Consider the following 27,610-nt stretch of genomic DNA (forward strand, 5'->3'; position numbering starts at 1 on the left):
TTTGTATTTTTAGTAGAGATGGGGTTTTGCCATGTTAGCCAGGCTGGTCTCAAACTCCTGACCTCGTGATCCGCCCGCCTCGGCCTCCCAAAGTGCTGGGATTACAGGTGTGAGCCACAGTGCCCTGCCGGGAGTGGTGAATTTATATTTGAGAAAAGATCACTCTGGGTGCTGAAGGATGTGTTGGAGATGGAAGCCAGATGCAGAGGGCTGAATGCTAGCAGGCTCCATTTATATGGCTTTCTGGAAGGGGCAGAACTAGGACAGAAAGGAGGTTTCAGGTTGGGTAGGAGGGAGCATGGCTGATAGTAGGGGGCACAGGGACTTGTCGGGGGTGATGAGGCCATTCTGTGTCTTGGTGGTAGGGCTGGATGCATAACTGTGTGCATGCTGGGGCCGACTATCCGCCAGCTAGTCCAGGACTAGCGGAGGACAAGCATGCTGTCGGACTCATCTCCAACTCCCAGGCCCTGTTAGTTACCTCTCTAGACTTAGACTGTCAGAAAATCTCTCTGGGATGATGGTCTCTTGTCCATTCACTTACTTAATTAGCAATGACTGGGCGCCCACTATGTGTCAAGCTGCATGGTGGGCACTGGAGACTCTCAGATAACCACAACCACTCCTGCCCTTGAGGAACATCCAGGCAGGCTGAGACATGGCCTCGATCCATTTGACACTTCCACCAAGGCCTCCACAGGTGCCCACCTCTCCGGGTCTCCCCTCTTTTTTTTCCAGACAGGGTCTCTGTCACTCAGGCTGAGTGCAGTGGCACAATCTCAGTTCACTGCAACCTTGACATCCCAGGCTCAAGGAACAAGGGATCCTCCCACCTCAGCCTCCTGAGAAGCTGGGACTACAGGTGCACACCACCATGCCCGACTCATTTTTTTATTTTTTGTAGGGACAGGGTCTTGCCATGTTGCCCAGGCTGGTCTCAAACTCCTGGACTCAAGCGATTCTCCTACCTTGGCCTCCCAAAGTGCTGGGATTACAGGCATGAGCCACCACGTCCAGCTCTGGTTCCCTTCTTGATTCAGCCAGCCAGGCCTTGCCAGACAGAACTCATAGGTATATCAAAAAATAATCTTTATTGTCACTAGTATAAAACAGAGCAGATCAACTGGCCTCTCGGTCTGTACAAAGTGTGGGGCGTGAAACCGCCTGGGCTGCCCCCACTTCTCCCATAATTCCCTGCCCTAGAGCAGCACCTCCAGAGCTAGGAGAAGGAGAGGGGGCCACCCAAGGCCTTCCCTTGAGGAGAGGGGTCAGGAGTGGACTGGAGTGGGGGCTGTTTTCTATCTGAGGGAGGCAAAGAAGCAGAGGAGAAAACTGGAGTGGCGGAACCCTCCCGCTCCTCATCCCGTCCCCTGCGGCCGCGCCCCAGAGTCCACTGGATGGGTGGAGGGGCGGCAGGCAGCCTGAAGGCGGGCTGAGGCATGAGCCAGTCCACGGCCTGGTCAGAGGGCCACCCGCGTGCAGCAATGGCGCAGCAAGCACGGCAGGATGCCGCGGTTCAGCTGGTGGAACTCCACGAGCTGCAGCAGGTCAGTGAAGCGGGTCTGGCCATCATCCATGCTGAAGTATAGGCGGCCCTCCTCCTCGCTCTGGGGTACAGTAAAGGGGGTGGAAGTTCAGGGAGGGGCCCGAGGCTTGGGAAGCTCCCTCCTGGGCCAGGGCCCCACCATTTCCTTTTATTCTTTTCTTTTTTCTTTTTCTTTTTCTTTTTTTTTTTTTTTTGAGACAGTTTTCTCACTGTGTCATCCAGGCTGGAGTGTGGTGGTGCCACCATGGCTCACTGCAGCCTTGACCCTCTGGGCTCAAGCAATGCTCCCACCTCAGCCTCCTGAGTAGCTGGACTACAGGTGTGCACCACCATGCCTGGCTCATTTTTAAATTATTTGTAGAGATGGGGTCTCCCTGTGTTGCCCAGGCTGGTCTCGAACTCCTGGGCTCAAGCCATTCTCCCACCTTGGCCGTCCTAAGTGCTGGGATTACAGGTGTGAGCCACCACACTCAGCCTCCCACTTCTTGTGCAGGGAAAAGGGAGACGCACTGGGGGCCAGGGAGCCTCTGGAGGGGCCTGGTGAGGAGGACAGGTTGCTGGGAGTCCTGTGTCTCACTGCAGGACTCCGGGGACGCAGGGAAGCTCACCGGCAGGATGAGATAATGCTTCACTTTCTGCAGGTGGCACAAAGAGAGGACAAAGCCCTGGGGGTTCCGCTGACTCTCCCGGACCAGGAACAGGCTGCCAGAAGACAGGAGATGGGGCAGCATTACTACCCAAGGACCATGGCTGCCACCTGGACCCCGGTCTCTCTTATCCCTGGGTCTGTTGCCCGGCCCTGCCCCTTACCCGTCTACCAAGCCCTGCTGTCCAATAAGCCGCTGGCTCTCCTCACGGGAAATGCGCCCGTGGAACCAGAGTTGGGTGCGGTGGATGGCTGTGGTGGGGAAGGACATGGGCGGTCACTTTGGGGAGGGGACCCCTATACCATCTACTCCCCGCTGGGAATACAAAGAGAAGTTGAGGCAGCCCCCGCCCCAGGACTCGGGGCCGTCACCCACCTGCACTGAGGCTCGTGCCGGAGGCTGGCGTGGGCAGGCTGAGGCGGTGGTTTGTCTTCTTCTGCGGAGCGGTGGGAGATACGGGAGAGTCGGGGCGTGCTTGGGGGCATTACCCAGCACCTCAGGAAGGTAGAGCACTTCTTCCCAGCCAGGGGCCTCCCGCCGCCCTGTCTTCCTCCCTCCTATTTCAGGGATCCCACCCAGAGAGTGGGTCCCCAGCACACACACACACACACACACACACACACGCACACACACAGCAGGTCTCACCCTCCAGGCCTGGGCCTCCTCCAGGGCCACACTCAGAGCCTCCCGGGGGTTCTCGATGACACGCCCAGCATGGCCAGAGAAGTCCATGGCCACCAGGGTATTATCTGAGGCACTTCTCTGGAGATGGAAGGAGAGGAGAGAGGTCAGAACAGGGCCCAGGTACCCATAAGACAGGGCCTGCATACCCACCCTCCCATCCCCTTGGGCACACTCACCAAGGGTGGGGAGCCCAAACAAGATGGATGCAGATGGCGAGACTGTGCCTGCTGGTAATTCTTGTACAGCTGCACCCCGTACTGGGGGTGGGGAGAGAAAGAGAGCTTGAGGTCGAGAGGTCCTGGGGGCGTGGCTGTGACACCCCCTCAGACCAGGACTTGCCCAGACCAGGGCTGTGTTTCTGCCTTCGATGGGCACTTCCTATAACTTCAGGCTTGGACTGGGGGTTATCAGAGAGCAAGGCTGTGATGCCCTCCTCATTCCTGAGACTTCCTGAGGGCAGAGCTGGGGATCCCTCTGGCCAGGCCAGCCCCCCATGCCACTCCCAGGGTCTCACCTTGAAGAGGCGGAAGGCAGCCAGCCAGCAGGTGCGGCTCTGCTCGTCTTCACTGCAGAAGATCCGAAGCCCCTTGTGGCCATTTCGAAGCTTGTTGGGCTGCAGAGAGAGGAAATTGACTGGTCCCATATCTGCCTTTAGGACCACATGTCTGCCCCTGCTCCACATAGCAGAGCTGAATCCAGGAGTTTCCAGCAGGCCAGGGTGCAGGGAGAGGAGTCTAGGTGTCTGAATTGGGGCTCAGAAGCCCCGGGCAGGATCCAGGGGCTTGAGCAGTTCCTGCTTCCCCAGGCCAGGGGCCAGGCCTGGCCAGGTCTTCACCTTGACACAGAAACCGAAGTCAGTGGGCATCCCGTAGAGCTTGCGGCCCTGCGTCACCACGTACACGTTGGACTCGTTCACATCTGCCACGTACTGCAGGTGCCTCGGATCCTAAGCAGCACGAGTGAGCAGGACTTGGTACAGGTGGACCCCGCCCACTATTACCTCCCCCCACAAGCCAGGTGGGGAGATTTCAGGACCAGAGAGAGGCAGGGGAGTACCCAGGGTCACACAGCAAATAGAAGTAGAGCCAGGACTTAAACTAAGATCATCTTTTCTCCTGCTACCTCCCTGGGCAGGTGAGCTAGGCAAGGATGTAGGGAGAGATGGTAAACTGGAGGTGGCTGGCCTGGGGGGCCCAGGGGGAGAAGGGCTCAGGGGTTCCAGCAGAGAAGGGGCAACTTCTAAAAGGACCAGGGACTGGAGGGGCTGGGGCTGGTACCCTCAAGACCTTACCTTAGAGGTGCCCTTGGTGGAGTAATAGAGGCCAGATCGGCGCAAGAAGCAGAAAAAGCGTTTCCAAAGCTTCCGTCCTGAACCCCGCAGCTGCAGAAAGCCCTGGATCTCAGGAAAGCTGCCAGCATTCAGGAAGTTCTGAGCCAGAGGAGAGCAGAGGAGAGTGACAGGTCTGACCTCCTCCCTTCCCCTCTACCACCAGGATGTTTTTCTTTTTCTTTTTCTTTTTGAGACAGGGTCTCATGCTAGTGCGGTGGCACGACCACAGCTCACTGCAACCTCGACCTCCTGAGCTCAAGTGATCCTCCCACCTCAGCCTCCCAAGCACCTGGGACTACAGGCTCATGCCACCATTCCTGGCTTTTTTTTTTTTTTTTTTTTTTTTTTTTTTTTTGGAGAGACGAGGTCTCATTATGTTGCCCAGGCTGGTCTCAAACTTCTAGGCTTAAGTAATCCTCCCACCTCAGCCTCCCAAAGTGCTGGGATTATAGGCATGAGCCACCGTGCCCAGCCCACCCTCAGGTTTTTACAAGGAAATGCTCCACATGCATTTCTCGCCCCCATTTAATAGAAGAAACTGATGCTCAGGCAGGGAAAGTGACTGTCCCCAGTCACACAGGACTGTGATTTGGCTCTTTCTACAACATAGAGGGGAGGCACAGGACTTAAGGGTGGAGAAGCACTGGCCAGTGCTGGGGAGTCGTGAATCAGCAGTGAAATGGGGGGTCCCCCCACCTGGATGAGGTCTTCATGGGATATACCGGTGTGTGCGTCGAGACAGCTGGAGACCATTTTTTCTGGGAACAGGGAGTGCTGTGGGTAGACAAGTGTCAGGGATCAGGGCTCCAGCATCCAGGTTGAGGATCAGGGCATCCCAGCGCCCAGACAGCCCTCATGCACTCACTGGGGAGCTCTTGAACAGTTCGTACTTGGCGAAGTTTTTCCGGAAGACGAAGCGGCTATCTCCGCCCACGGGCCAGGCAGCCTGCACTTCCACCACGGACTCGTGGTCCTCCAAACCCCGCTCTGGGGACAAGGGCAAAAAGCAGGGGTTATTGGAGATCAACCAGATCTCCTGGATGAGCCGCATGCCTAGCCCAAGATGCAAGGCGTCATCTCCCGGCCCGGATAGTTCCATGCACCTGACTTACCCAGTGCTAGGTGGGGGTGGCACTCCACCAGCCCCCAGGTCTCGTCGCTCAAGGCGTGAGCTCGCTGCACCAGCATTTCACACACGTGGCGAGCTGTGGCACCTGCCGCCACCTCCACAGACCTGCAGGCCCCATCCTCACTGTACACCTTTACTACCTGCGCCCCAGGAATTGCACACGACTTGAGGGGAGGCAAAGGGTGATTCCTTCCCTTTCCGCACCTGCTAGACCCTCAGGGACTCCTAACCAAGATCCCCCGCCTCTATGGAAGCGGCTGTGTATCTCCCACAGACCCAGAACCCGTGCATCCCTCCCTTCCCTTCTGAGGGACAACTCACATGGGGGCGGCTGGCATCGCGGGGGAGCAGCCCCCTTGCACTGGAGGGGCCCCCGAGAATGGGGCTCTGTGAGGGAGGACTGCAGAGCTCAGGGAAGGGGTTGGGGATAGAGGGGAGGGAGGTGGCACGTCGCTCCTCCTCTCGAAGTTTCCTGTGGCAAGAAGAAAAAGGGAGAGAGGTGTGGGGAAGGGAGCAGTGGCCTGCAAGCCTCTGTGTATTATCCAGCACTGACCTCCCCCAAGCCCCACGCCCCATCGTACCTGCCGGTGGTTGGGATGAGGAGAGGCTGGGACCTCTTTACCTCCTCAGGCAGAGGGGTATCAGGGGGCCGGGGAGTCCCAGGAGGGGTCCCAGGGGCTGGGCAAAGGTCTTCTGGAGAGCTGCCAAGATGAGGTGGAGACAGATCCAGCTCCATGGCGTCTGAGCGAGAGAGGGGCTTAACGGAACCAGTTGTGTGCCCTTGTCCTGGGGAGAGGGGATGAGAGAATTCAGACCTCCTGACCTCACATGGCGGTTAGGGTGGCCCTCAGAGTTTACCTAGCACCTCACTGCTCTAACTGGAGTTTCCCTGAAGCCCTTGGGGAAGGACAGAATGAGCCTCATTTTACAAAAGGGGACACCGAGTCTCTAAGAAAGCATTCTTGCCCTCAGTCACAGGTGAGTCGGGAGTAGAACCTGTGTTTAGACTCCAAGTCCAGTGCTCTTTCTGTTTTTTTTTCCTTTTTTTTTTTTTTGCAGCGGCGTCATCTCCGCTCACTGCAACCTCCACCTCCTGGGTTCAAGTAATTCTCGTGCCTTAACCTCCCGAGTAACTGGGATTACAGGTGCCCACCACCACGCCCGGCTAATTTTTGTATTTTTAGTAGAGACAGGGTTTCACCATGTTGGCCAGGCTGGTCTCGAACTCCTGATCCGCCCGCCTTGGCCTCCCAAAGTGCTGGGATTACAGGCGTGAGCCACCACGCCCAGCTCCAGTGCTCTTTCTTTAGCACAAAGTTGCTCACAGGAAGAGGTAAGGGTCCACCCACCACAAGCCTGGTGGTCACAACAGATTTCACAACCCACAGACTCTCAGGCTCAGCCCTAAGGGTCAGGGCAAAGGCCCACTCCTTTGCCTCCACGCGTGGGGCACTCACTGCGCTGGGCTGTGCCCCGGGTTTTTCCAGCACTTTGTTGCCAGACCCAGTTGCCAGAGCCTGTTCATACTTGGCGAAGTTTGGCCTGCCCAAGTGATGAGTGATGCAGAGGGGAGAAGGAGGTGGGGAAGGATGGGAGTCAGAAAGGCAGGAGAGCCGGCTCCGCTGCAGTGCAAGGGGGAGAGCAGGGCCTGGGGTGGGGGTCCTGGCCCCAGCAGCCCCCAAACCTTGCGTACCCTCCCCAGGCCATCCTCCTGCCCAACTCTTTCCTGAAGCCCCAGTGCTAGAGCCACCTCCTCTGAGAAGCCTTCCTGGCCTTCCACATTCAGACTGAATGACTCCCTCTCAGCACTGTGCGGGGGCCGCATCATCCATTACTGTGCACCTGTCCTATCCACCCATTTGTCTGAGGGCACCTGCTACCCCCAGGCAAGGCCAATCTCACCCATGTCTTATCACTTATAGGGGCTGCACAGACACTCAAGACAAGTAAAGACAGGACAGCGGGCAAAGACGAGCACTAGAGGTGGAGGTGGGGCTGGCCCCTCCTCCGCAGGAACCCAGCAGACCCCTTTGGCCGGGCTGAGACCTGGGAGAACCTGCAATCCCAGCCCCCAGCCTGTTCTCCAAACACTGGGCCAGTACTATGAGGCCACCTGGGGCACCTGGGATTGACCCCTCAGGAGGGAGCAGGCACCTGACCCTTCAGTGAGGGCATCAGGGGATTTGGGGGACAGGTGAGTCAGGGCGGGCGGGACAACACTGCCTAGGGCTCTCCATTCAACCTTGACTCATCCACACAACTTCCTGGCTTAGGAGAAACAAAAACAGCCCTGCTTCTACCCTCCCCCCAACTCCCCAACCCACTGCTAGCCAGAGCGGAATGGGGGAGGCACGGGGCTGGGAACAGGATGGGGGAGGAGGATGTGGGGCCTGAGGCTCCTGACATCACCTCCTCCTCCCCACCCTCAGCCTAGCTCCAGGCCAGGTGGGACCTACGATCTGCTCTCACCCCCAGTCCCAAACCACCTCCTCGCCAGGGAGTCCCTCGCCTGGGAAGGAGAGAGGCAATGCCCGGCCTGGATTCAGAGGCCCATTTGGAGAGAAGCCAGCATCCCAGCGGTGCCCCTCCCCACCCAAAGCATCGCTCAGAGCCCCCGCCCTGTGTGGATGAAGTTCCTCCTGACACATTCTCCTGGGTGTCCCGGCCAGAGGGGTACCACAGGAGCAGGAGTGGAAAGGGAAAACACTCAAGAAGACAGACAGGATGAAAGGCCAGGGAGGGGGCTCAGGGTCCTGCCAGGAGGGGCAAGACACACCCATCACCCGCTAGCAAGAGACACCAGCACCTCAATACCAGAACACAATCCCCCACTCCCACCCCAGTCTAACCTCCAAACAGCCCCGGTCTCCAAACAGCCCCAGTGACTTCATTCCAGGCTGCAGGGGGCCACGCCTGCCTCGAAATCACAGACCAACGTGGGGTGGGGAGAGGAGCAGAGAATTCGGGAGGGCAGTGCTTGGAAGGGGTTAGAAGTAGATTCAAATAACATTAGAGCCTGGCCTCAGAGATCAGAGAGGGCCAGTCCAAGGCTGGGGTTTGCCTTCAGAGCCCCCCAGCCGTGCCCTTAAGCCCCTTCTAAGGCTGGAGGCGGGTGGAATCGTCAAGACCAATGGGGTGAGCAGGGAGGAGGAAGGGGTCCTGGCTGTGGGCCTGGCAGCTTAGAGATCTGGAGTTTTCAAACTGAGGCCCCGGTAAAGCTTCGGTTGGAAACACCGACCCCCAAAATCAGTTTGTCCCCTCAACGAGGTAACTCCGTCCGTGGCTTCCCAGCTGCCTCCTCCCCCAGTGGCTCCAGCCCCACCCGCGTTCCCGTCCTCCCAACCTCCTTGTTTACTTCCTGAATCACGCCCCACCTGGCTGGCCCTAAGGGCAGGTGGCGGGGCCGGGTGTTCAGGGCCAACAGAAAACAACTCTGCTTCCCAGAGCAGGGGGAAGGGCTTGCGGGACTGAGGCCTGGGCCAGGGGCCTGGATGCGGCGGGAGAGCCCCCGTCCGCCCAGTACTCCACGCCCCGCCCCCACGGGAGAGGCTTATAACTTTTTAGGGTGCAGGGCCCAGGTGAGAAGGTGAGAAACCCCTGGATGACTCCTAGTATAAGGGAGGACCCAGGACTCTGAGGCCCCGCCCACTCTCTCACTGAGGAAAAATACCCAATGGGAGAAGGCGGGGCAGCTCTTTTAAAGTTTAATTCGGGAAGAATGCTGGAGTGTCTCTGCGGTTAATCATTACAGGCTGCCCGCCTCCATGAGGTCCCCCCACCACGCATACAGTAGGATATCAGGAGAGGGGAGAGCAGAGTCCAAGACCGGCGGACCAAAAGAGGGCATTCCTGGGGGGCGGTGCGGCTAGTTGGGGGGCGGGGTGGGGGGACGTTCCACCTTGCCGGCAGGTGCATTCTCTGTCCTCAATCTGCCAGGGAGACCCAGACCGGGAACCTGGGTCTCTCCCTAGCCTCATCAAGCAGAAGAAACCATCTGCTATCCCCCACCCCACTCTCCCCAGGCCCCACCGCACTGCAGAGCCCCTCATACACCCCTCCAGCCTTCCTGCCCATTTCATGCTGAAGCCAGGAGGGACCCCGTCTCACCCGGCCTCCACTTTCCCATTGGAGGGCCGGAGGCGGTGTTGCTGAGAAGGGCATACAATCTGGAGAGATGAAGCCTCGACAATTTAGAGGATCCCTCTCCTTCACTGCCCTCCAAAGTGGAGGGGGCCCTCCCCACATCTCCCCGCAGCCCGCAGAGACGTCTGTCTTAGAGACTTGGGGAAACCCAAACTGGGGTAAACTGGGCGAGCCAGGGAGTGAGGGCGGCTCTCCCCGGGTGTGCGGGGAGGGGCTAGTTTCAGCGGGAAAGCCAAGTCGGAGGAGAGAATCAGGTCTTCCTTCCCATTCTCAGCTGCTGCCTGCAGGGAGGTGTACAGGGAGGGAACAAGGAGGGCTGGAAACCAGGATGGGGACGAAAAGAGGGCGGGTGGGGAGGAGGGGGCAGGGTGGGAAATGGACAGAAAAGAGAAAAGTGGGAGGCCAAGCAACCCAACAGGAGACCCAGCCTTTCCCTACCGGCCTCCAGACCGGCCGTGCCTCCCCCAAAGGATAAATGCCCGCTTGGGTTCTTACCTGAACCCCGAGCGTCAGGACACCCGGCTGGGACCACGTCTTCAGGGAGGGAGACGCCAGGCCCTTAACTACCTGTCCCCCTCCAGCCCCCGCCCCTGGCCTGACATCACCGAGCGGGGGAGGGGGAGACCCAGGTGGCTCCAATCCGCCCACCTGGGCCGCCGGCCAGTTCAGCCGGAGACGGGCACAGCCTGGGGCCCTGGTGCGGCTGGGGGTTGCCTGGCAGGCTGTCGTCTGAGACCGATCTCGGTCCCCTTACCTGGAGGAGCCCCAGCAGGAGTAGCAGGACACCCGTTCCGAAGTCTGGCTCCGTCTAGGAACCCCCAGATTCCTGGATTTTATTTCAGATCCACTCCCGCTTCTCTATAGGTGGTAGGAGGGTGTCCCGACTTCGGACAGAGAAGTCAGAGGCGGGGGGAGCCCTGTGTGTCCAGATTCCAGGCCCAAGGAAACTAAAATTATCTTGGGCAGATGGGGGCGGGTCCAGGGGAGGCGCCTGGGAGGAGGAAACCTGGGAGGAGGGCGGAGACTCCCTGACTACGCCAACTGGGATTGTTTTTGCCCTTCCTAGCCTGGGAGCAGGTGCCAAGGGAGGATGCAGGTGCCTGGGGAGAGGCGGGGAAGACAGCCGAACAGACAGTACCACGAGCAAAGATCAAGAGTCCCGACCACCTGGGAGGGAGGGGGGAGGGCCTGGGGGCTGCAAGGTAAGGGGAACCACCCCATCCACTCTTTCCCAACACCCTCCCCGAACCTGGTCTGTTCATTGGCCAAGCCTGGGGGCCTGTCTGCAGCTCTGGATCCCACCCCATGGGGCAAAGAGCACCCTGCCAAGAGGGACGCCAGCCAGGGTGGTGTCCAGCAACATAGCCTGCCCCTCGATCTGCAGTCACCCTTACCGTGGTGGCTGCGCCCTGGCCCCTCAGAGGTACCCAGGGTAAGCCCCCCCTCCCCCGCCCCCCACCTTCTGAGCAAAGTCCAGAGTCTTGGCTTCTCCTTTAAAATCGAGGGGGTTAGGCAGGGTGGCACAATGGGAGGAGCCATGGTGACCTGGAGAAAGCTCTGGCCTGGGCCCCTGGGGATTCCTCTTAGAGGGATCACTTTATTTTATTTTTTTTTTTGAGCCAGAGTCCCGCTCTGTCACCCAGGCTGGAGTGGAGTGGTGCCATCTTGGCTCACTGCAAACTCCGCCTCCCGGGTTCAAGCGATTCTCCTGCCTCAGCCTACGGAGTAGCTGGGATTACAGGCGCCTGCCACCACACCCAGCTAATTTTTGTATTTTTAGTAAAGATGGGGTTTCTCCATGTTAACCAAGTTGGTCTTGAACTCCTGACCTCAGGTGATCTGCCCACCTCGGCCTCCCAAAGTGTTAGGATTACAGGCATAAGCCACCACGCCCGGCCTGAGGGATCACTTTAGTTCTCTCAGGGATCACTTTAGCTGTCTCTTCAGTGCTGGGCAAACACAGGGTACTTGGGAGAGGGGTTAGGAGGTGGAGATCAAAGGCTGCGGCCACCACCCAGCTTGATGTGGGTGACAGGAAAACAAACAATCCTTAGGGTGATAAGAGGTCCACCCTGGAAGGGGCACAAACGAGTGGCTCCTGCCTCAATTTTCTCCAGAGTTTTCCTAGGAAAACCGGTATGAGTGGGCCCAGCAAAGAAGTGGGGGAGGAGGCAAGGTCTCTTGGGTGATGGAGCAGCTTGTGCAAAGGCAGAGTAGACAATTCACTCATTCATTTATTCAACTATCTGTTTAGTACCTACCATATGCCAGCCCCATGTTTTGTGCTGGGGATACAGGCGTAAACAACAAAAACAGACCCCGCCCCATCCTCACAGAGCCAATCAGGAAGATTGATGTTAATCAAAGAATCACACAAATAAGAAATGACAGGAGACAACTATGCTGGGAAAATGACTCACATAGGGAGTCAGGAAAGACTTCTCTGTGGAGGTGACAGCTGAGCAGAGGAGAAGCTGGCTGACATGGGAAGGGGGTTGGAATCGGTGGATGGGAATTGGGGAAGGAGGCCACTTTCCCCAGTGAGGAAATCAATGCCAGAGCTCTGGGCAGGAGGAGATGCAGCATGTGGAGACAGAGAGTGGGGTTGGAGGAGAAGGGAGGAAGCAGAGGCCACGTGGGTGAACCTGGACAGGTGTGGAAGGTGTGGAGAGAGGAAGCTGTGCTTCTGCAAATGTGGCCTCTAGACCTCCCTAACCTTGTGTGGAAAATAGATTCTTGGGCTCCTCTCCAGCAACTGAATCTCAGTCTCTGGGGCTAAGACCCAGGAAGGTGTGGTATTGACAAGCCCTCAGGTGGCTGTTCTGCAAGCCAGGTTTGAGAGCCATCCATCCTGTTTGTCCAGATGGGCAGGAGTAGCGGTCAAAGACCAGACCCTGCAAGTTGTATTTAGACTTAAGTAGAAGCACAGAGGAGAGGGCACATTTACATTTTGGAAAGATCATCCTGGATATTGAAGGATGGGACGGAAACAAAGCCACAGTCAGAGGGCGGAGTGCTGTAGGAATCAACTTATATGGCTTTCTGGAGCGGGTGGAACTGTGTGAACAAAAACCAGGTCTGGGGTTGGGGAGGAGGGAGAGGGGTCCACAGTAGGGGGCACAGGGACTTGTGGGAGGTGATGGGACCATACTGTATCTTGGTTTTGGTGTTGGATGCACAAATGTGTGTGTTTCTTAGGACTCATAGAAAGGCACACTCAAGGCTGGGCGCGTGGTTCACCCCTGTAATCCCAGGACTTTGGGAGGCTGAGGCAGGTGGATCACGAGGTCAGGAGTTCAAGACCAGCCTGACCAACATGGCAAAAGCCCGTCTCTACTAAAAATACAAAAATTAGCCGGGCGTGGTGGTGTACGCCTGTAATCTCAGCTACTCAGGAGGCTGAGGCAGGAGAATCTCTTGAACCCACGAGACGGAGGTTTCAGTGTGCTGAGTTTGAGCCATTGCACTACAGCCTGGGAGACAAGAGCAAGACTCCATCTCAAGAAAAGAAAAAAAAAAGAAAGGTACACTCAAGAGGATGAATTTTACTGTGTATAAGTTGTATCTGAATTTAAAAACAACAACAACTATAAGGCCAGGTACGGTGGCTAACACCTGTAATCCCAACACTTTGAGAGGCCGAGGCGGGTGGATCATGAGGTCAGGAGTTCAAGACCAGCCTGGCCAACATGGTGAAACCCCGCCTCTGCTAAAAATGCAAAAATTAGCTGGGCATGGTGGTGTGCACCTATAATTCCAGCTACACAGGAGGCTGAGGCAGGAGAATTGCTTGAACCCAGGAGGCGGGGGTTGCAGTGAGCTGAGATCGTGCCACTGCACTCCAGCCAGGGTGACAGAGCAAGACTCCGTCTCGGGGGAAAATAATAATAATAATAATAATAATAATAAATAAGAATGTGTTTATAGGTCAATGGAACAGAATCCAGAGTCCAAGTAGAAACCCTTACATTTCTGGTCAATTGATTTTACAAGGTGCCAAGACAATTTCATGGAGGAAAGGATAGGCTATTCAATAAATGCTGCTGTGATCAATTGGATAGCCACATGCCAAAAGGTGAATTTAGATCTTTTGCTCACAGGATGCATAAGAAAAAAAAACTTGAAATAGATCAGATACCTGAATGTAAGAGCTAAAACCATAAAACTTCTAGAAGAAACCATGGGAGATAGTCTTCATGACCTTGGGTTAGGCAGAGAACTTGAATATGACAGCAAAAAGACAACTGACAAGAGAAAAAAACTGATGTTAGACTTTGTCGAAATTTAAAATTTTTGCACTTCAAAAGCCACCATTAATAAGAGGCCAGGAGGCCGCGCGCAGTGGCTCACACCTGTAATCCCAGCACTTTGGGAGGCCGAGGCGGATGGGTCACCTGAGGTCGGGAGTTCAAGACCAGCCTGGCCAACATGGAGAAACCCCATCTCTACTAAAAAAAAAAAAAAAAAAAAAAATACAAAATTAGCCAGACATGGTGGTGCATGCCTGTAATCCCAGCTACTCGGGAGTCTGAGGCAGGAGAATCGCTTAAACCCAGGAGGCGGAGGTTGCGGTGAGCCAAGATGGTGCCATTGCACTCCAGCCTGGGCAAGAAGAGCAAAACTCCATATCAAAAAAAAAAAAAAAAAAAAAAAGAAGGGGTCAGGCATGGTGGCTCATACCTGTAATCCCAGCATTTTGGGAGGCCGAGGCAGGTGAATCGCTTGAGCCCAGGAGTTTGAGACCAGCCTAGGCAACCTGGCAAGACCTCATCTCTACAAAAAATATAAAATCTATCCAGGCATGGTGGTGCGGGCCTATAGTCCTAGCTACTTGGTGGGGCTGAGGTGTGACAATCACTTGAGCCTGAGAAGTTGAGGCTGCAGTGAGCTGTGATTGTGCTACTGCGCTCCAGTCTGGGTGACAGAGCAAGACACTGTCTCAAAGAAAAGAAAGAAAAAATGAAGCCAGGTGAAGTGGCTCATGCCTGTGATCCCAGCACTTTGGGAGGCTGAGGTAGCCAGATCACTTGAGGCCAGAGTTCCAGACCAGCCTGGCCAACATAGCGAAAACAGCCTGGCCAACATAGTGAAGACAGCCTGGCCATTGCTACTAAAAACACAAAAAATTATCTGGGCTATGGTGGTGCACGCCTGTAATTTCAGCTGCTTGGGAGGCTGAGGCACAAGAATCTCTTGAACCCAGGAAGTGGAGGTTGCAGTGAGCCAATATTGTGCCACTGCACTCCAGCCTGGGTGACACAGTGAGACCCTGTCTCAAAAAAAGAAAGAAAGAAAAAAAAAAAAAGAAAAAAAACTAGCCAAAGACTGGGAGAAAATAGTTGCAAATCATATACAACTATATATGGTTGTATATATGGTTGTATATATTTTGGTTGGTATCCAAAATATATAAAGAACTTTTACAAATCAATAATAAAGAGACAAATAAAAATGGGCAAAAGACTTGAATAGATGTTTCTTCAAATAATATGTATATGAATGGCTAATAACTACACGAAAAGATACACGACATAGTCATTAGATAAATGAGAATTAAAACCACAGTTACATACCATGTCATGTCCACTAGGATGGTCATAATCAAAGAGACAGAAAACAAGTATTGGTGAGGATATGGAGAGACGAATCCTCATATATTGCTGGTGGGAAAACTTTGAAAAACAGTCTGGCCATTTCTTAAAATGTTAAATGCTAGCCTGGGCAAAATGGCAAAACCTTGTCTGTACAAAAAATACAAAAAAAAAATTAGCTGGGCATGGTGGTGCGTGTCTGTCGTCCCAGCTATTCAGGAGGCTGAGGCAAGAGAATAGCTTGAGTTTAGCAGGTCGAGGCTGCAGTGAGCCATGTTTGCACTGCTGCATTCCAGCGTGGGCAACAGAGCGAGACCCTGTCTCAAAAAGAAAAAAAAGGTAATCATAAATTAAACACAGGGCCCAGCAGTTCTACCCTCAGGAATCTACCCAAGAGAAATGAAAACACCCGTCCAGGAGGGAGGTGGGGGGGTCAGCCCCCCGCCCGGCCAGCCGCCCCATCCGGGAGGTGAGGGGCGCCTGTGCCCGGCCGCCCCTACTGGGAAGTGAGGAGCCCCTCTGCCCGGCCAGCCGCCCTGACCGGGAGGGAGGTGGGGGGCTCAGCACCCCCGCCCGGCCAGCCGCCCCATCCAGGAGGGAGGTGGGGGGTCAGCCCCCCGCCCGGCCAGCCGCCCCGTTTGGGAGGGAGGTGGGGGGGTCAGCCCCCTGCCCCGCCAGCCGCCCCGTCCGGGAGGTGAGGGGCGCCTCTGCCCGGCCGCCCCCACTGGGAAGTGAGGAGCCCCTCTGCCCGGCCACCACTCCGTCTAGGAGGTGTACCCAACAGCTCATTGAGAACGGGCCATGATGACAATGGCGGTTTTGTGGAATAGAAGGGGGGGCAAGGTGGGGAAAAGATTGAGAAATCGGAAGGTTGCTGTGTCTGTGTAGAAAGAAGTAGATATGGGAGACTTTTCATTTTGTTCTGTACTGAGAAAAATTCTTCTGCCTTGGGATCCTGTTGATCTATGACCTTACCCCCAACCCTGTGCTCTCTGAAACATGTGCTGTGTCCACTCAGGGTTAAATGGATTAAGGGCGGTGCAAGATGTGCTTTGTTAAACAGATGCTTGAAGGCAGCATGCTCGTTAAGAGTCATCACCACTCCCTAATCTCAAGTACCCAGGGACACAAACACTCTGCCTAGGAAAACCAGAGACCTTTGTTCACTTGTTTGTCTGCTGACCTTCCCTCCACTACTGTCCTATGACCCTGCCAAATCCCCCTCTGCGAGAAACACCCAAGAATGATCAATAAAAAAAATAAAATAAAATAAAATAAAATAAAAAAAGAAAATTTCATTCATACATATCTAAAAAAAAAAAAAAAAAGAAAGAAATGAAAACACACACCTATACAAAGACACCTAAACATTTGTAGCAGCATTATTCAAAAAACACACACAAAAAAAAACTGGAACCCTAAATATCCATCGGCTGGTGAATTATGAAAAAAATGTAGCATAACCACACAGTGGAATACGACTCATCAATGAAAAGGAACAAACTACTCTAGACGCTACAGGATGAACGCATTTCAAAAAACATATTGAATGAAAGAACCAGAAGCAAAAGGCCACATAATGTATTATTCTGTTTATATGAAACATCCAGAAAAGGCAAAGTTAGAGACAGAAAGCAGATCAGTGGTTGCACAGGACTGGAATTGGGAGCTGGATTGACCAGAAACAGGTGGGAAGGACTTATCAGGTTGACAGAAACATTCTGTAACTGGATTGTAGTGATGGTTAGGCAACGGTACAAATCACTGCATTTTCTTTCTTTTCTTTTTTTTTTTGGAACACAGTCTCACTCTGTCACCCAGGCTGGAGTGCAGTGGTGAGATCTCAGCTCACTGCAACCTCCACCTCCCAGGTTCAAGCGATTCTCCTGCCTCAGCCTCTGGAGTAGCTGGTGCGCCACCACACCCAGCTAATTTTTGTATTTTTAGTAGAGACAGGGTTTTGTCGAGTTGGCCAGGCTGGTCTTGAACTCCTGGTCTCAAGTGATCCGCCCACCTTGGCCTCCCAAAACGCTGGGATTACAGGTGTGAGCCACTACGCCCTGCCTGGTTTAAAAAAAAAAAAAAAATGAGCCCGGGTGCTGTGGTTCACGCCTGTAATCCCAGCACTTTGGGAGGCCAAGATGGGCAGATCACAACTTCAGGAGTTCGAGACCAGCCTGGCCAACATGGTGAAACCCCATCTGTACTAAAAATAGGAAAATTAGCTGGCTTGGTGGTGGGCACCTGTAATCCCAGCTGCTCAGGAGGCTGAGACAGGAGACTCACTTGAGGCCGGAAGGCAGAGGTTGCAGTAAGCCGAGATCACGCCATTGCACTCCAGCCTGGCCAACAGAGCAAGACTCTGTCTCAAAAAAATAATAATAATAGTAATACAAAAGTTAGCTGGGCGTGGTGGCTGGCACCTATGATCTCAGCTACTAGGGAGACTGAGGCAGGAGAATCACCTGAACCCAGGAGGTGGAGGTTGCAGTGAGCCAAGATCGCACCACTGCACTCAAGCTTGGGTGACAGAGTGAGACTCCATCTCAAAATAAATAAATAAATAAATAAATAGCCTAAAGGGACACTACAGTGGGTGGCGTGTTAGGATACCATAGTGGTACTGTAGGCAGGGAAAAGGCAGCGAGGACTTGAGCAGACTCCATTTCCAGAGCTGCAAAATGGGAATAATGACGCCAGCCCCCCAGTGAGAGGCTGGATGAGAAGGGATGCGCAGAAACTGTTGGGGGCACAGAGCCTGAAGAGCATCTACTGTTCTCCAGTGCAGGCAAGAAGCAGCTGCAAAAGACTGGAAAAAGCAGTTTAGAGCTTTGGGATCAGAAATACTTGTGTATGTAACTATAGGGTGGTTCCAAATGCCATCAGCGCTGGGCGTGGTGGCTCACGCCTGTAATCCCAGCACTTTGGGAGGCTAAGGCAGGCGGATCATTTGAGGTCAGGAGTTCGAGACCAGTCTGGCGAACATGGTGAAACCCTGTCTCTACTAAAACAAACAAACAAACAAAAAACTGGGCCAGGCGCGGTTGCTCATGTCTGTAATTCCAGCACTTTAGGAGGCCGAGGCTGGTGGATCACCTGAGGTCAAGAGTTCCAGACCAGCCTGACCAACATGATGAAACCCTGTCTCTACTAAGAATACAAAATTAGCCGGGTGCGGTGGCACGCGCCTGTAGTCCCAGCTACTCGGGAAGCTGAGGCAGAAGAATCGCTTGAACCTGGGAGGCAGAGGTTGCAGTGAACCGAGATCGCGCCATTGCACTCCAGCCTGGGCAACAAGAGCGAAACTCCGTCTCAAAAAAAAAAAAAAAAAAAAAATATGCCATCTGCATGTTAGCGAGAAAATGTCAACTATTTCATGCATCAGCCACACCCACCCCCATCCCCAGGATGCTTGCCCCACCACTTTCTCTTTCTTTTGTAAACTGAAAAGCGCTTTGCAGTCTAAGATAGTCCATTAGAGTAAATGAAGCCATGAAGTCCAGCGGACACCGGGAGTGGGGAGTGGGGAAGCCCGGCACTCCGGGAGACCGGGCCAGGGAAGGAGGGTCTGGACCGGAACCAGCCCCTGCCCGGGGAGCGAGCTCCGGAGCTGCCCTACGAGGTCAAAGCGTAGCAGTGGCGGAGACCTGCAGGGGGCGCCCGAACGCCACCCTCGGCCCCTCCCCGCTCCAGAGGCCCCGCCCCGTCACGTGCCCGCGGCTCGCGTCACACCCGGAAGCAGGGGCCCGAGCGGAGCCGGCCGCGATGAGCGGGGAGCCGGGGCAGACGTCCGTAGCGCCCCCTCCCGAGGAGGTCAAGCCGGGCAGTGGGGTCCGCATCGTGGTGGAGTACTGGTGAGCGGCCCCGGCTGGAGGACCCCCACCCTGGTCCCGCGGGCCGGACGGAGGTGGGTCCACGGGAGGCCCCACCCCCGAATCCCCAGCCCAGCCCCATCTCTTGACTCCCCAGTGAACCCTGCGGCTTCGAGGCGACCTACCTGGAGCTGGCCAGTGCTGTGAAGGAGCAGTATCCGGGCATCGAAATCGAGTCGCGCCTGGGGGGCACAGGTGAGGCTCGCAGAACACCTGCTGAGTCAGTCTGTGCTCTGAATCCCAGCTCTCCCGCTTTCTAGTTCTGACATTGGCTGCTTTATGTAAAGTGCCCGCAGTGCCTGGCACATGGTAAAATGTCCGGCCAACATGAGTTCCCTTCCACAGGTCAGGGGGTGTCACAGAGGCCTGTGGGGAAAAACCTATTAGACTGCAGTCGTGTAGAGTTGGAGGGGAGGGAGTCCTTTATTGAGTGTTGCGAGGGGCACACAGGCGAGGCCTCCCTCAGGTTCCCTGGAGTTGACCCAGGGTTGGGGAATTGCTTAAGGAGCTACAAATGGGTCTCCAGTGGGATTGATGGGGGACTTGAAGGCGGAGGACCCCGTTGGAGGAACTCCTGACTTCTGCCTATGTTCTCAGTGTACCATTTATTTATCTGTTGATTTCTTACCAGGTGCCTTTGAGATAGAGATAAATGGACAGCTGGTGTTCTCCAAGCTGGAGAATGGGGGCTTTCCCTATGAGAAAGATGTGAGTATTTACAGCGTTGGGAGGACCTCTTGGTCACCCTACCCCAACAGTGCATCATCCTGTCATTCCACATCTCTGTCCTCTAGCTCATTGAGGCCATCCGAAGAGCCAGTAATGGAGAACCCCTAGAAAAGATCACCAACAGCCGTCCTCCCTGCGTCATCCTGTGACTGCACAGGACTCTGGGTTCCTGCTCTGTTCTGGGGTCCAAACCTTGGTCTCCCTTTGGTCCTGCTGGGAGCTCCCCCTGCCTCTTTCCCCTACTTAGCTCCCTAGCAAAGAGACCCTGGCCCCCACTTTGCCCCTTTGGGTACAAAGAAGGAATAGAAGATTCCGTGGCCTTGGGGGCAGGAGAGAGACACTCTCCATGGACACTTCCCCAGCCACCTCATACCCCCTTCCCAGGGTAAGTGCCCACAAAAGCCCAGTCCACTCTTCACCTCGGTAATACCTGTCTGATGCCACAGATTTTTATTTATTCTCCCCTAACCCAGGGCAATGTCAGCTATTGGCAGTAAAGTGGCGCTACAAACACTAATGCTAACTAGTGTGTGTTTTTATATGTCCAGTCTGGGAATGTGGGGGGCACAGAAGTCCGGTCAGCCCAGCCTTTGTACCACCAGGGTGGCTGTGCTGGCTGGGTGGGCTTTCTGGACAGCTACTCCTTAGGTCAGTGAGCTCCTCTGGCATAGCCAAGGCAAGGAAAATGAGTCCCACAGTAGACCCTGCCTCGTCTTTCCCCCACCCTACCCGCCACTCTCCTCACTCACAAGGAGGAAATAACCCCATTCTGGTGAGTGGCCTTAGGAATTAGTTCGTTCTAAATAAGAATGATCTGGTCGTCAAAGGGCTCTCAGATCTGAATCCAGCTTCCCGATCTCCCCCAACCCTGAAGCTGGAGAACTGGATGTGTGGCTCCTCATCCAAGCTTTCTGAAGATTCCCAGCCACTCCCTCCAGGAAAAGAGGAGTTGAGTGTAAGGTGAGCAGGAAGGGATGGCACAGAGCCACCCCCAGACATAGGCCGGTGCCTAGCTGTTTTCCAAAATATATTTGCAAATGGATAAAGTGGGTGTGGAGAAGGACCCCCCACACTTGCCTCCCCATACAACACCCATTCTCCCCCTGGGTCTTTATTTCATCTTTAAAAAAACAAAACAAAAAAAGTAAAAACTAAACAGAAAAGCACTCTGTACAAAGCCTGGATACTGACACCATTGCTGTTCCTTCCTCATGGGGGGCAGTACTAGGTTTCAGGGACAGTCTCTGAATGGGTCGCTCTTGTTCTTAGACACTCCCTTAGGGCCACTTCCCCTCTCAGGCCAGCTTCCCTAAGGCTTTCAGTACCCAGGATCTGGAAGGAAAGGGCCAAGCTGGGCTGTGGCATCCACTGGACCCTAGAGTCTCATTGGGCAGGGCCTCAGAATCCACAAAGACTCCCCAGTGCTGTTCCTCTTCCAACGAGGCTGGACCCCTTCCAGCCATCTGGCAACTCAAGCAGGAAGGAAGGTTCCTTAGGACAGGTTCCTGGCATGGCAGGTTCCCCTGGAAGTGGTCGGAGGGCCCTCCCGCCTCTTGATGCCAGCAGAAGTCAGGCCTTCCCTGCTCCCTGAGGACACATCAGGGCTTCTGCGGACTTGGCCTTCTGGTTCACACTGGCACGTCCAGACCCAGGTACTCTGGGTTCTCTGCCGTAGGTGTCCCTTTGAAGGTGCTGGGTGGAGCCCCCCGCTCTGGTGGGTCCTGGTCCCAGTAATAGAGGTTGTCGAAGGCTGGGCTGAAGGCAGGAGGAGGGTGGGGCTGAGGGGCAGCTCCTCCCTGGGGTGTCAAGTACTCGGGGTTCTCCACGGCACCCCCAAAGGCAAAAACGTCTTTGACGACCCCATTCTTCCCTGGGGAGAGAGTCTTGGGCCTTTCCAGAGTGGCACCAGCAGGTCGGGCAGCAGGCAGAGGGCCCTCTCGGGGCGAAGGGGGCTGGGGCCGAACATCTGGCTGGTTCACATATTCTGAAAGGTCAAGAGAAGGTGACCCATTAGGGGAAGGAACCCCGGTGTCTCTGCCACTCCCTCTGCCCCCACAGTGGACCCTGGGCTGAAGGTCCCCACCTCCCCTGCCCATCAGTCTCTCTGCTTAGACTGGACTCCATACCGGGCTGGGGGCTGCAGGTCAGGGGGGCAACGTAGCCATCAGTCTCAGAGGGCAGGGGTACTGTGGGGTCCTCACTGTACCGCTGTAGAGGGCTGGGGTCATGTGTGGGGAGGCTTTGCAGCCCCTTGGCTGCCCCCATTCCCAGGTCACCATCAAATACATCGGAGCCAGCCCCTTCGGAGGGTGCCAGTGGAGACCTGGGGGCCTCCTCTTCAGAGGGCTCCAGCCCTAGTGTCAGGTCCCCACCGCCACTCTGGGGACAAGAAAGAAAGTCATGATGGGGGTCACTCACGGATCTGGGATGGGGACTCCATGGAAGGTGACAGGGTCACAGGAGAAAAACAGGTCACCTTTGGGGTATGACACAGTCACCGTGGAGAGAATGGGGTCACAGGGGTTGGAAGGCAGTAAGAATTTTTTGTAGGGATAATGGGGTTTCCTTGAGAGGTGACAGTTGAGGGAACATGAGAGAAAGGGACCCTAGTCCACCGGGGTTGGGGGAGGTAAGCAGACAGCCACACAGTGTGACCGAGGGCACTGACCCTGGTAGATGAGCTGCGGTGCCTGTGGTGGACCATGCCCCCAGCGCCCGGGGCAGGGTCTGGACAGAAGAAGCCCTGCTGGGGTACCAGATACTCCTCAGCATCCACCAGGTCCCCCATGTCATCGTCCTCCAGCAGTGAGCGGTAGAAGGTGCTGTCCAAGGGACTGGCTGGGCCCAAGTCCTCATTCTGTGGAGGAAGGAGAGGCAGGATGGTGGCCCCTCCCCAGCCCAGCATGCAGCCTTCCGTGAGGAAGGCTCATGGCAGTGAGGGGCCTGGCATACTGGACTCATCTCTCCTTCCCACCCTCTGCAGGAGGGTGCTCTTAGCCACAGGCAGGGATGGGGCACAGAGGCCCAGTACCTGGATGACCACAAAGCGCTGGGGGTCCCTGGCCATGCGGGAGAATTCAGACACCAACTCCCGGAATCTCGGCCGACATTCAGAGTCAATCATCCAACCTGGGGCAGGAGGGAGGTCAGCATGCTAGTCCCAGGCCCTGTGTGCTTGCTGCCTCTCCCCTCCCACTCCCCCTCCAGTCTGGTCTAGACAGTCCCAAGGGACAGCCCAAAGCCCTCAGGTGGTAGAGAAGTAGCACCAGACTCTGGGGTCTTCAGCCAGAACCTTTGGGCATCTCTTCTAGTTTCCCTTTTAATTTTTTTTTTCTTTTTGTTTGCTTTTTTATTTTTTTGAGATGAGGTTTCGCTCTGTCACCCAAGCTGGATTTCAGTGGTGCAATCATAGCTTACTGCAACCTTAAACTAGGCTCAGGTGATCTTCCTGACTCAGCCTCTCCTGAGTAGCTGGGACTACTGGCACACACCACCACACCGAGAGAATTTTTTTATTTTTTGTAGAGATAGGCTCTCACTATGTTGCCCAGGCTGGTCTTGAACTCCTGGCTTCAAGGGATCCTCCCACCTCAGCCTCCCAAAGTACTGGGATTACAGGCATGAGCCACTGTGCCCAGCTTAATTTTGTACAAGAGTGTTCCTCAAGAGTGGCTTTGGACTTTGACTGTAAAAGGGATACAAGAAGGTTTTGAGGCTCCTAACATACCAGGGCTCCTGGGTCTACATACATCCTGGTCCCCTTTCATGCCCCTTGTGGGCTCCTCCACCCAGGACCTCCCACCCTCCTCCAGGCAGCCAGCACAGGTCAGCCACGCACATTTGACCATGATCATGTAGACATCAATGGTGCAGATGGGGGGCTGGGGCAGCCGCTCCCCCTTTTCCAGCAGGTCAGGGATCTCCCGGGCTGGGATCCCATCGTAAGGTTTGGCCCCAAAAGTCATCAGCTCCCACACAGTCACACCTAAGGCAGAGACAGGGTCAGGAGTGGGAGGGCCAGAGGGAGCTTTAGTGTACTGAGCCAGAGGTTTTGCTCAGGAGTCTAGCATCATGGCAGGTAGCAGGGGGAGATGTGATGCCAGGAGACAGACCCTACCCGGTCTTTCCCTAATCCTGGGAAGTGCATAGACCCTGCAAGGTGGGGCACAGGCAGCCCTTTCCCTCCCTTCACATGCTGAGGTGGCCCCATAATTCTCCCCATCCCAGCTCTCATCCTCCCTCCAGCCATGGCTCCTCACCCAACCCTCCCAACACCCCCCACCACACACCATAACTCCACACATCACTCTGGTGGGTGAACCGCCGGCGGAGAATGGACTCCAGCGCCATCCACTTGATGGGCACCTGGGAGGGCAGAAGAGGAAGTGGGGAGGTGGCCACTCAGAGTTCTCCCATGGGCTAGACACCACTCCACCCGGCCTCCTCTGCTCCTTGGTCCTTCACCTAACCTTGCCCCCATCTGCATGGTACTCTGTCTCGTCAATGTCCAGCAGCCGAGCCAGCCCGAAGTCTGTAATTTTGACATGGTTGGGACTCTTGACCAGCACGTTCCGAGCAGCCAAGTCCCTGTGTACAAGCCGCACATCCTCCAGGTAGCTCATCCCCTGGAATGGGAAGCACCCATGTAGACCTTCTGGGAGGGCCTGGGCCTGGCCACATGCCCAGCAAGAGTCCCCATCCTAGCCCCTTGTGGACATAGGGGTTTGCTCCGGAGAGACCTGCAAAGAGCCCAGGTGCATACCTTGGCAATCTGCATACACCAGTTCAGCAGGTCCTGGGAGCCCAGGCGTCCGCGGTTTTCCCGGACATGGTCTAAGAGGCAGCCATAGGGCATAAGCTGTGTCACCAGCTGCACCGTGGATGTCAGGCAGATGCCCAGAAGGCGGGAGACATATGGGGAGCCCACACCAGCCATCACGTATGCTTCCTGGGGACAAGGGTACGCTGAGAGGGTATGGGAGACCACACACCCCCAAACACCACACAGCCTCCCAACCATCACAAACCACAGCCATGGCCCACAGCCTGTGAAGGCTCAAAGTACCAGCCTGGACAACATGGTGAAACCCCGTCTCTACTAAAAATACAAAGATTAGGCCGGGCACGGTGGCTCACGCCTGTAATCCCAGCACTTTGGGAGGCCGAGGCGGGCGGATCATGAGGTCAGGAGTTTGACACCAACCTGGCCAACATGGTGAAATCCCATCTCTACTAAAAATACAAAAATTAGCCGGGCGTGGTGGCTCGCGCCTGTAATCCCAGCTACTCAGGAGAGTGAGGGAGAAGAATCGCTTTAACCTGGGAGGCTGAGCTGAGACCGCACCATTTCACTCTAGCCTGGGTGACAGAGCGAGACTCTGTCTCAAAAAAAAAAAAAAAAAAAAAAAAAAAAAAAAATTAGCGGGCACTTGTAATCCCAGCTACTCAGGAGCCTGAGGCATGAAAATCGCTTGAGTCCAGGAGGTGGAGGTTGCAGTGAGCCGAGATCACGCCACTGCACTCCAGCCTGGGTGACACAGCAAGACTCCGTCTCCAAAAAAATAGTCTAGGTTTGCGGGAGTCATATCTCCCCAAACCCCAATGAAGAGAGACCAGAGCCCAGACCTGCAGCCATGGGGTCCTTCCTGTCCTCCCAGCAGGAGAGGGTGGAGGGGCTTACGTCTAAGATTTCTTTATTGGCTTTGGGGGATGTGTTTTCCCTCAACACTTTGATGGCCACTGGAATTTTCACATTCTCCCCATCAGGGATCCAGATGCCCTGGGCAGAAAGAGGAGGATATGAGTGAGAAGAGCGTGGGCTGGATCCTACCTGCCTTCCAGGAGATCATTACTTGTGCTCCAAACATCCTTCACCACCCTAGGGCTTGGCCCCGCTCCCTTCTTCTCCGCTGTAAGTGCCCTCCCCCAAACACTGCCTCCGGCTCTTGCCCCTCCCATCAGAACTGCCGACCACACCCCTCCAGGCACCGCCCCCATCCTCTGGGGCCGCCCACCCCAGGACCTGGCCCTGACCTTGTAGACTGTGCCAAAAGCGCCAGATCCAAGCACCTTCACCTTCCTCAGCTCCGTCTCTTTCAGGATCCGCATCTGCGCCTGGTTGGGCATCGCTCCGCTAGGTGTCAGCGGCTCCACCAGCTGGGGTGAGGGGGTGGTGGGTCAGTGCCAGGGGCCAGTGCAGACCCCACGCGGGCTGGGAGGACTTCACCCCGCCTCACCTCCGTTTCCTGCAGCAGTCTCCGCATCGTGTACTTCCGGATCTTCTGCTGCCGTCGCTTGATGAGGATCCCAAAGACCACCCCCAAGACCACGACCAGCAGAATGCCAACCACCGCAGAGATGATGGACGTCAGAGGGCTGGGGGCGGGAGCCAGGGTCAGGGATTGAGGGCTAGTTTGGGGTGGGAGGGACAAAGGGGGCCCACGGGGGACATGAAGGTGTTTGGCATTCGGAAAGGGAAGTCGGAAGGGTGACCCACAGGCTTGGACCCTCTCCTATTCTAAAACCTGCCTTGGCTCCCCACTGCCTCCAAAATAAAGTCCAAACTCCTTGTAGGCAATCAGAACCCTCTCCGCATCTCCAGATTCTCTATACTCTTGCCCTTGGCTCTGGCTTAGGGCTTCAACAATTCATGGTATAAAAATCACTAAGGACTCTGGGCGCGGTGGCTCATGCCTGGAATCCTAGCACTTTGAGAGTCTGAGGTGGGCGGATCACAAGGTCAGGAGTTCGAGACCAGCCTGGCCAACATAGTGAAACCCCCGTCTCTACTAAAAATACACACACAAAAAAATTAGCCGGGCATGGTGTGGGTGCCTGTAATCCCAGCTACTTGGGAGACTGAGGCAGGAGAATCGCTTGAACCCGGGAGACAAGAGGTTGCAGTGAGCTGAGATTGCGTCACTGCACTATGGCCAGTGCAAGACTCCATCTCAAAAAAAAAAAGTCACTAAGGAGACTGTTAATACACATGCCCCTCAACACCACAGGGCTACGTCCTGATAAACCAATTCTAAGTTGAAACTGAAAATGCATTTAAGACACCTAGCCTGGCTTACACGTGCTCAGAACATTTACACAGCCAGCAGCTTACAGTTGGGCAGAATCATCTGACACAAAGCCTATTTTATAGTAAACTGTTAAATAAGTTTGTGTTATTTATTTATTTATTTTTGAGACAGGGCCTTGCTGTGTTGCCCAGGCTGAGTGCAGTGGTGAGATCATGGCCCACTGCAGCCCTGACCTCTGGGCTCAAGCAGTCTTTCCACCTCAGCTGCCCAAGTAGCTGGGACTACAGACACACGCCACCACACTCAGCTAGTTTTTTTATTTTTTGTAGAAATGGGGTCTCACTATGTTGCCCAGGCTGGTCTCGAGCTTCTGGCCTCAAAGGATCCTCCCACCTTGGCCTCCTAAAGTGCTGGGATTACAGGTGTGAGCCACGGTGCCTGGCTATGTAATTTATTGAATACTGAAAGTAGGGCTGGGCATGGTGGCTTGAGGCTGAGATGGGCAGACCACCTGAGCTCGCGAGTTCGAGACCAGCCTGACTAACATGGAGAAACCCCGTCTCTACTAAAAATACAAAATTAGCCGGGCGTGGTGGTGCATGCCTGTAATCCCAGCTACTCTGGAGGCTGAGGCAGGAGAATCGTTTGAACCTGAGAGGTGGAGGTTGCGGTGAGCCAAGATTGCGCCATTGCACTCCAGCCTGGGCAACAACAGCAAAACGACATCTCAAAATAAATAATAAATAAATAAATAAATAAAAATAAAAGTGAAAAACAGAATGGCTGTATGGGTATTCAAAGCACGGTTTATACTGAATGTATATTATTGCTTTTCCACCATTGTAAAGTCAAAAAATCCTAAGTAATATCACAAATCAGCGCACAGTCTGTACGCATACAATTTTGGGGCC

The 27,610-nt window shown here is 55.0% G+C and overlaps 3 protein-coding genes across 13 annotated transcripts in view; 1 reads left to right on the plus strand and 2 right to left on the minus strand.

Moving 5' to 3' along the window:
• Positions 1–1,072: 1,072 nt before the first annotated feature.
• Positions 1,073–10,432, minus strand: GRB7 (growth factor receptor bound protein 7). 6 transcript variants are annotated; one of them, XM_019027080.3, is made up of 16 exons: positions 10,234–10,431; positions 9,444–9,795; positions 5,918–6,122; positions 5,658–5,808; positions 5,320–5,476; positions 5,073–5,194; positions 4,904–4,981; positions 4,169–4,306; positions 3,713–3,823; positions 3,392–3,490; positions 3,054–3,134; positions 2,839–2,955; positions 2,569–2,629; positions 2,357–2,444; positions 2,155–2,248; positions 1,073–1,607 (listed from the first exon to the last, which is right to left on the minus strand). In XM_019027080.3, exons 2-16 carry the CDS (start codon positions 9,460–9,462, stop codon positions 1,461–1,463), a joined length of 1,668 nt encoding a protein of 555 aa, XP_018882625.1. In that variant the 5' UTR covers positions 9,463–9,795; positions 10,234–10,431; the 3' UTR covers positions 1,073–1,460. The 6 variants fall into 6 exon arrangements, with proteins under 6 accessions (XP_018882625.1, XP_055244202.1, XP_063562495.1 ...); XM_055388227.2 differs by lacking the exon at positions 3,713–3,823 and having other exon boundaries at positions 10,234–10,432; XM_063706425.1 differs by lacking the exon at positions 9,444–9,795.
• Positions 10,433–18,779: 8,347 nt separating this feature from the next.
• On the plus strand, positions 18,780–20,188 carry MIEN1 (migration and invasion enhancer 1). The gene is made up of 4 exons (XM_004041825.5): positions 18,780–18,924; positions 19,040–19,137; positions 19,574–19,650; positions 19,737–20,188. The coding sequence occupies exons 1-4, from the start codon at positions 18,836–18,838 to the stop codon at positions 19,818–19,820; spliced, it is 348 nt and encodes a 115-aa protein (XP_004041873.4). The 5' UTR covers positions 18,780–18,835; the 3' UTR covers positions 19,821–20,188.
• Positions 20,189–20,685: 497 nt separating this feature from the next.
• Positions 20,686–27,610, minus strand: part of ERBB2 (erb-b2 receptor tyrosine kinase 2) — a 40,379-nt gene continuing 33,454 nt past the window's right edge. For all 6 annotated transcript variants that reach the window (XM_055388200.2, XM_019027084.3, XM_004041820.4 and 3 more), the window contains 11 exons: positions 25,908–26,046; positions 25,705–25,827; positions 25,352–25,450; positions 24,434–24,619; positions 24,141–24,296; positions 23,961–24,036; positions 23,510–23,656; positions 22,703–22,800; positions 22,340–22,528; positions 21,798–22,050; positions 20,686–21,655 (listed from right to left, as the gene is read on the minus strand). In XM_055388200.2, coding sequence (XP_055244175.2) covers positions 21,300–21,655; positions 21,798–22,050; positions 22,340–22,528; positions 22,703–22,800; positions 23,510–23,656; positions 23,961–24,036; positions 24,141–24,296; positions 24,434–24,619; positions 25,352–25,450; positions 25,705–25,827; positions 25,908–26,046 — 1,822 coding nt within the window. In that variant the 3' untranslated portion in view covers positions 20,686–21,299. The remainder of the gene's footprint in view (positions 21,656–21,797; positions 22,051–22,339; positions 22,529–22,702; positions 22,801–23,509; positions 23,657–23,960; positions 24,037–24,140; positions 24,297–24,433; positions 24,620–25,351; positions 25,451–25,704; positions 25,828–25,907; positions 26,047–27,610) is intronic.

The sequence above is a fragment of the Gorilla gorilla genome, chromosome 4, assembly GCF_029281585.2.
Source record: "Gorilla gorilla gorilla isolate KB3781 chromosome 4, NHGRI_mGorGor1-v2.1_pri, whole genome shotgun sequence".
In the NCBI taxonomy this organism is placed as follows: Eukaryota; Metazoa; Chordata; class Mammalia; order Primates; family Hominidae; genus Gorilla; species Gorilla gorilla.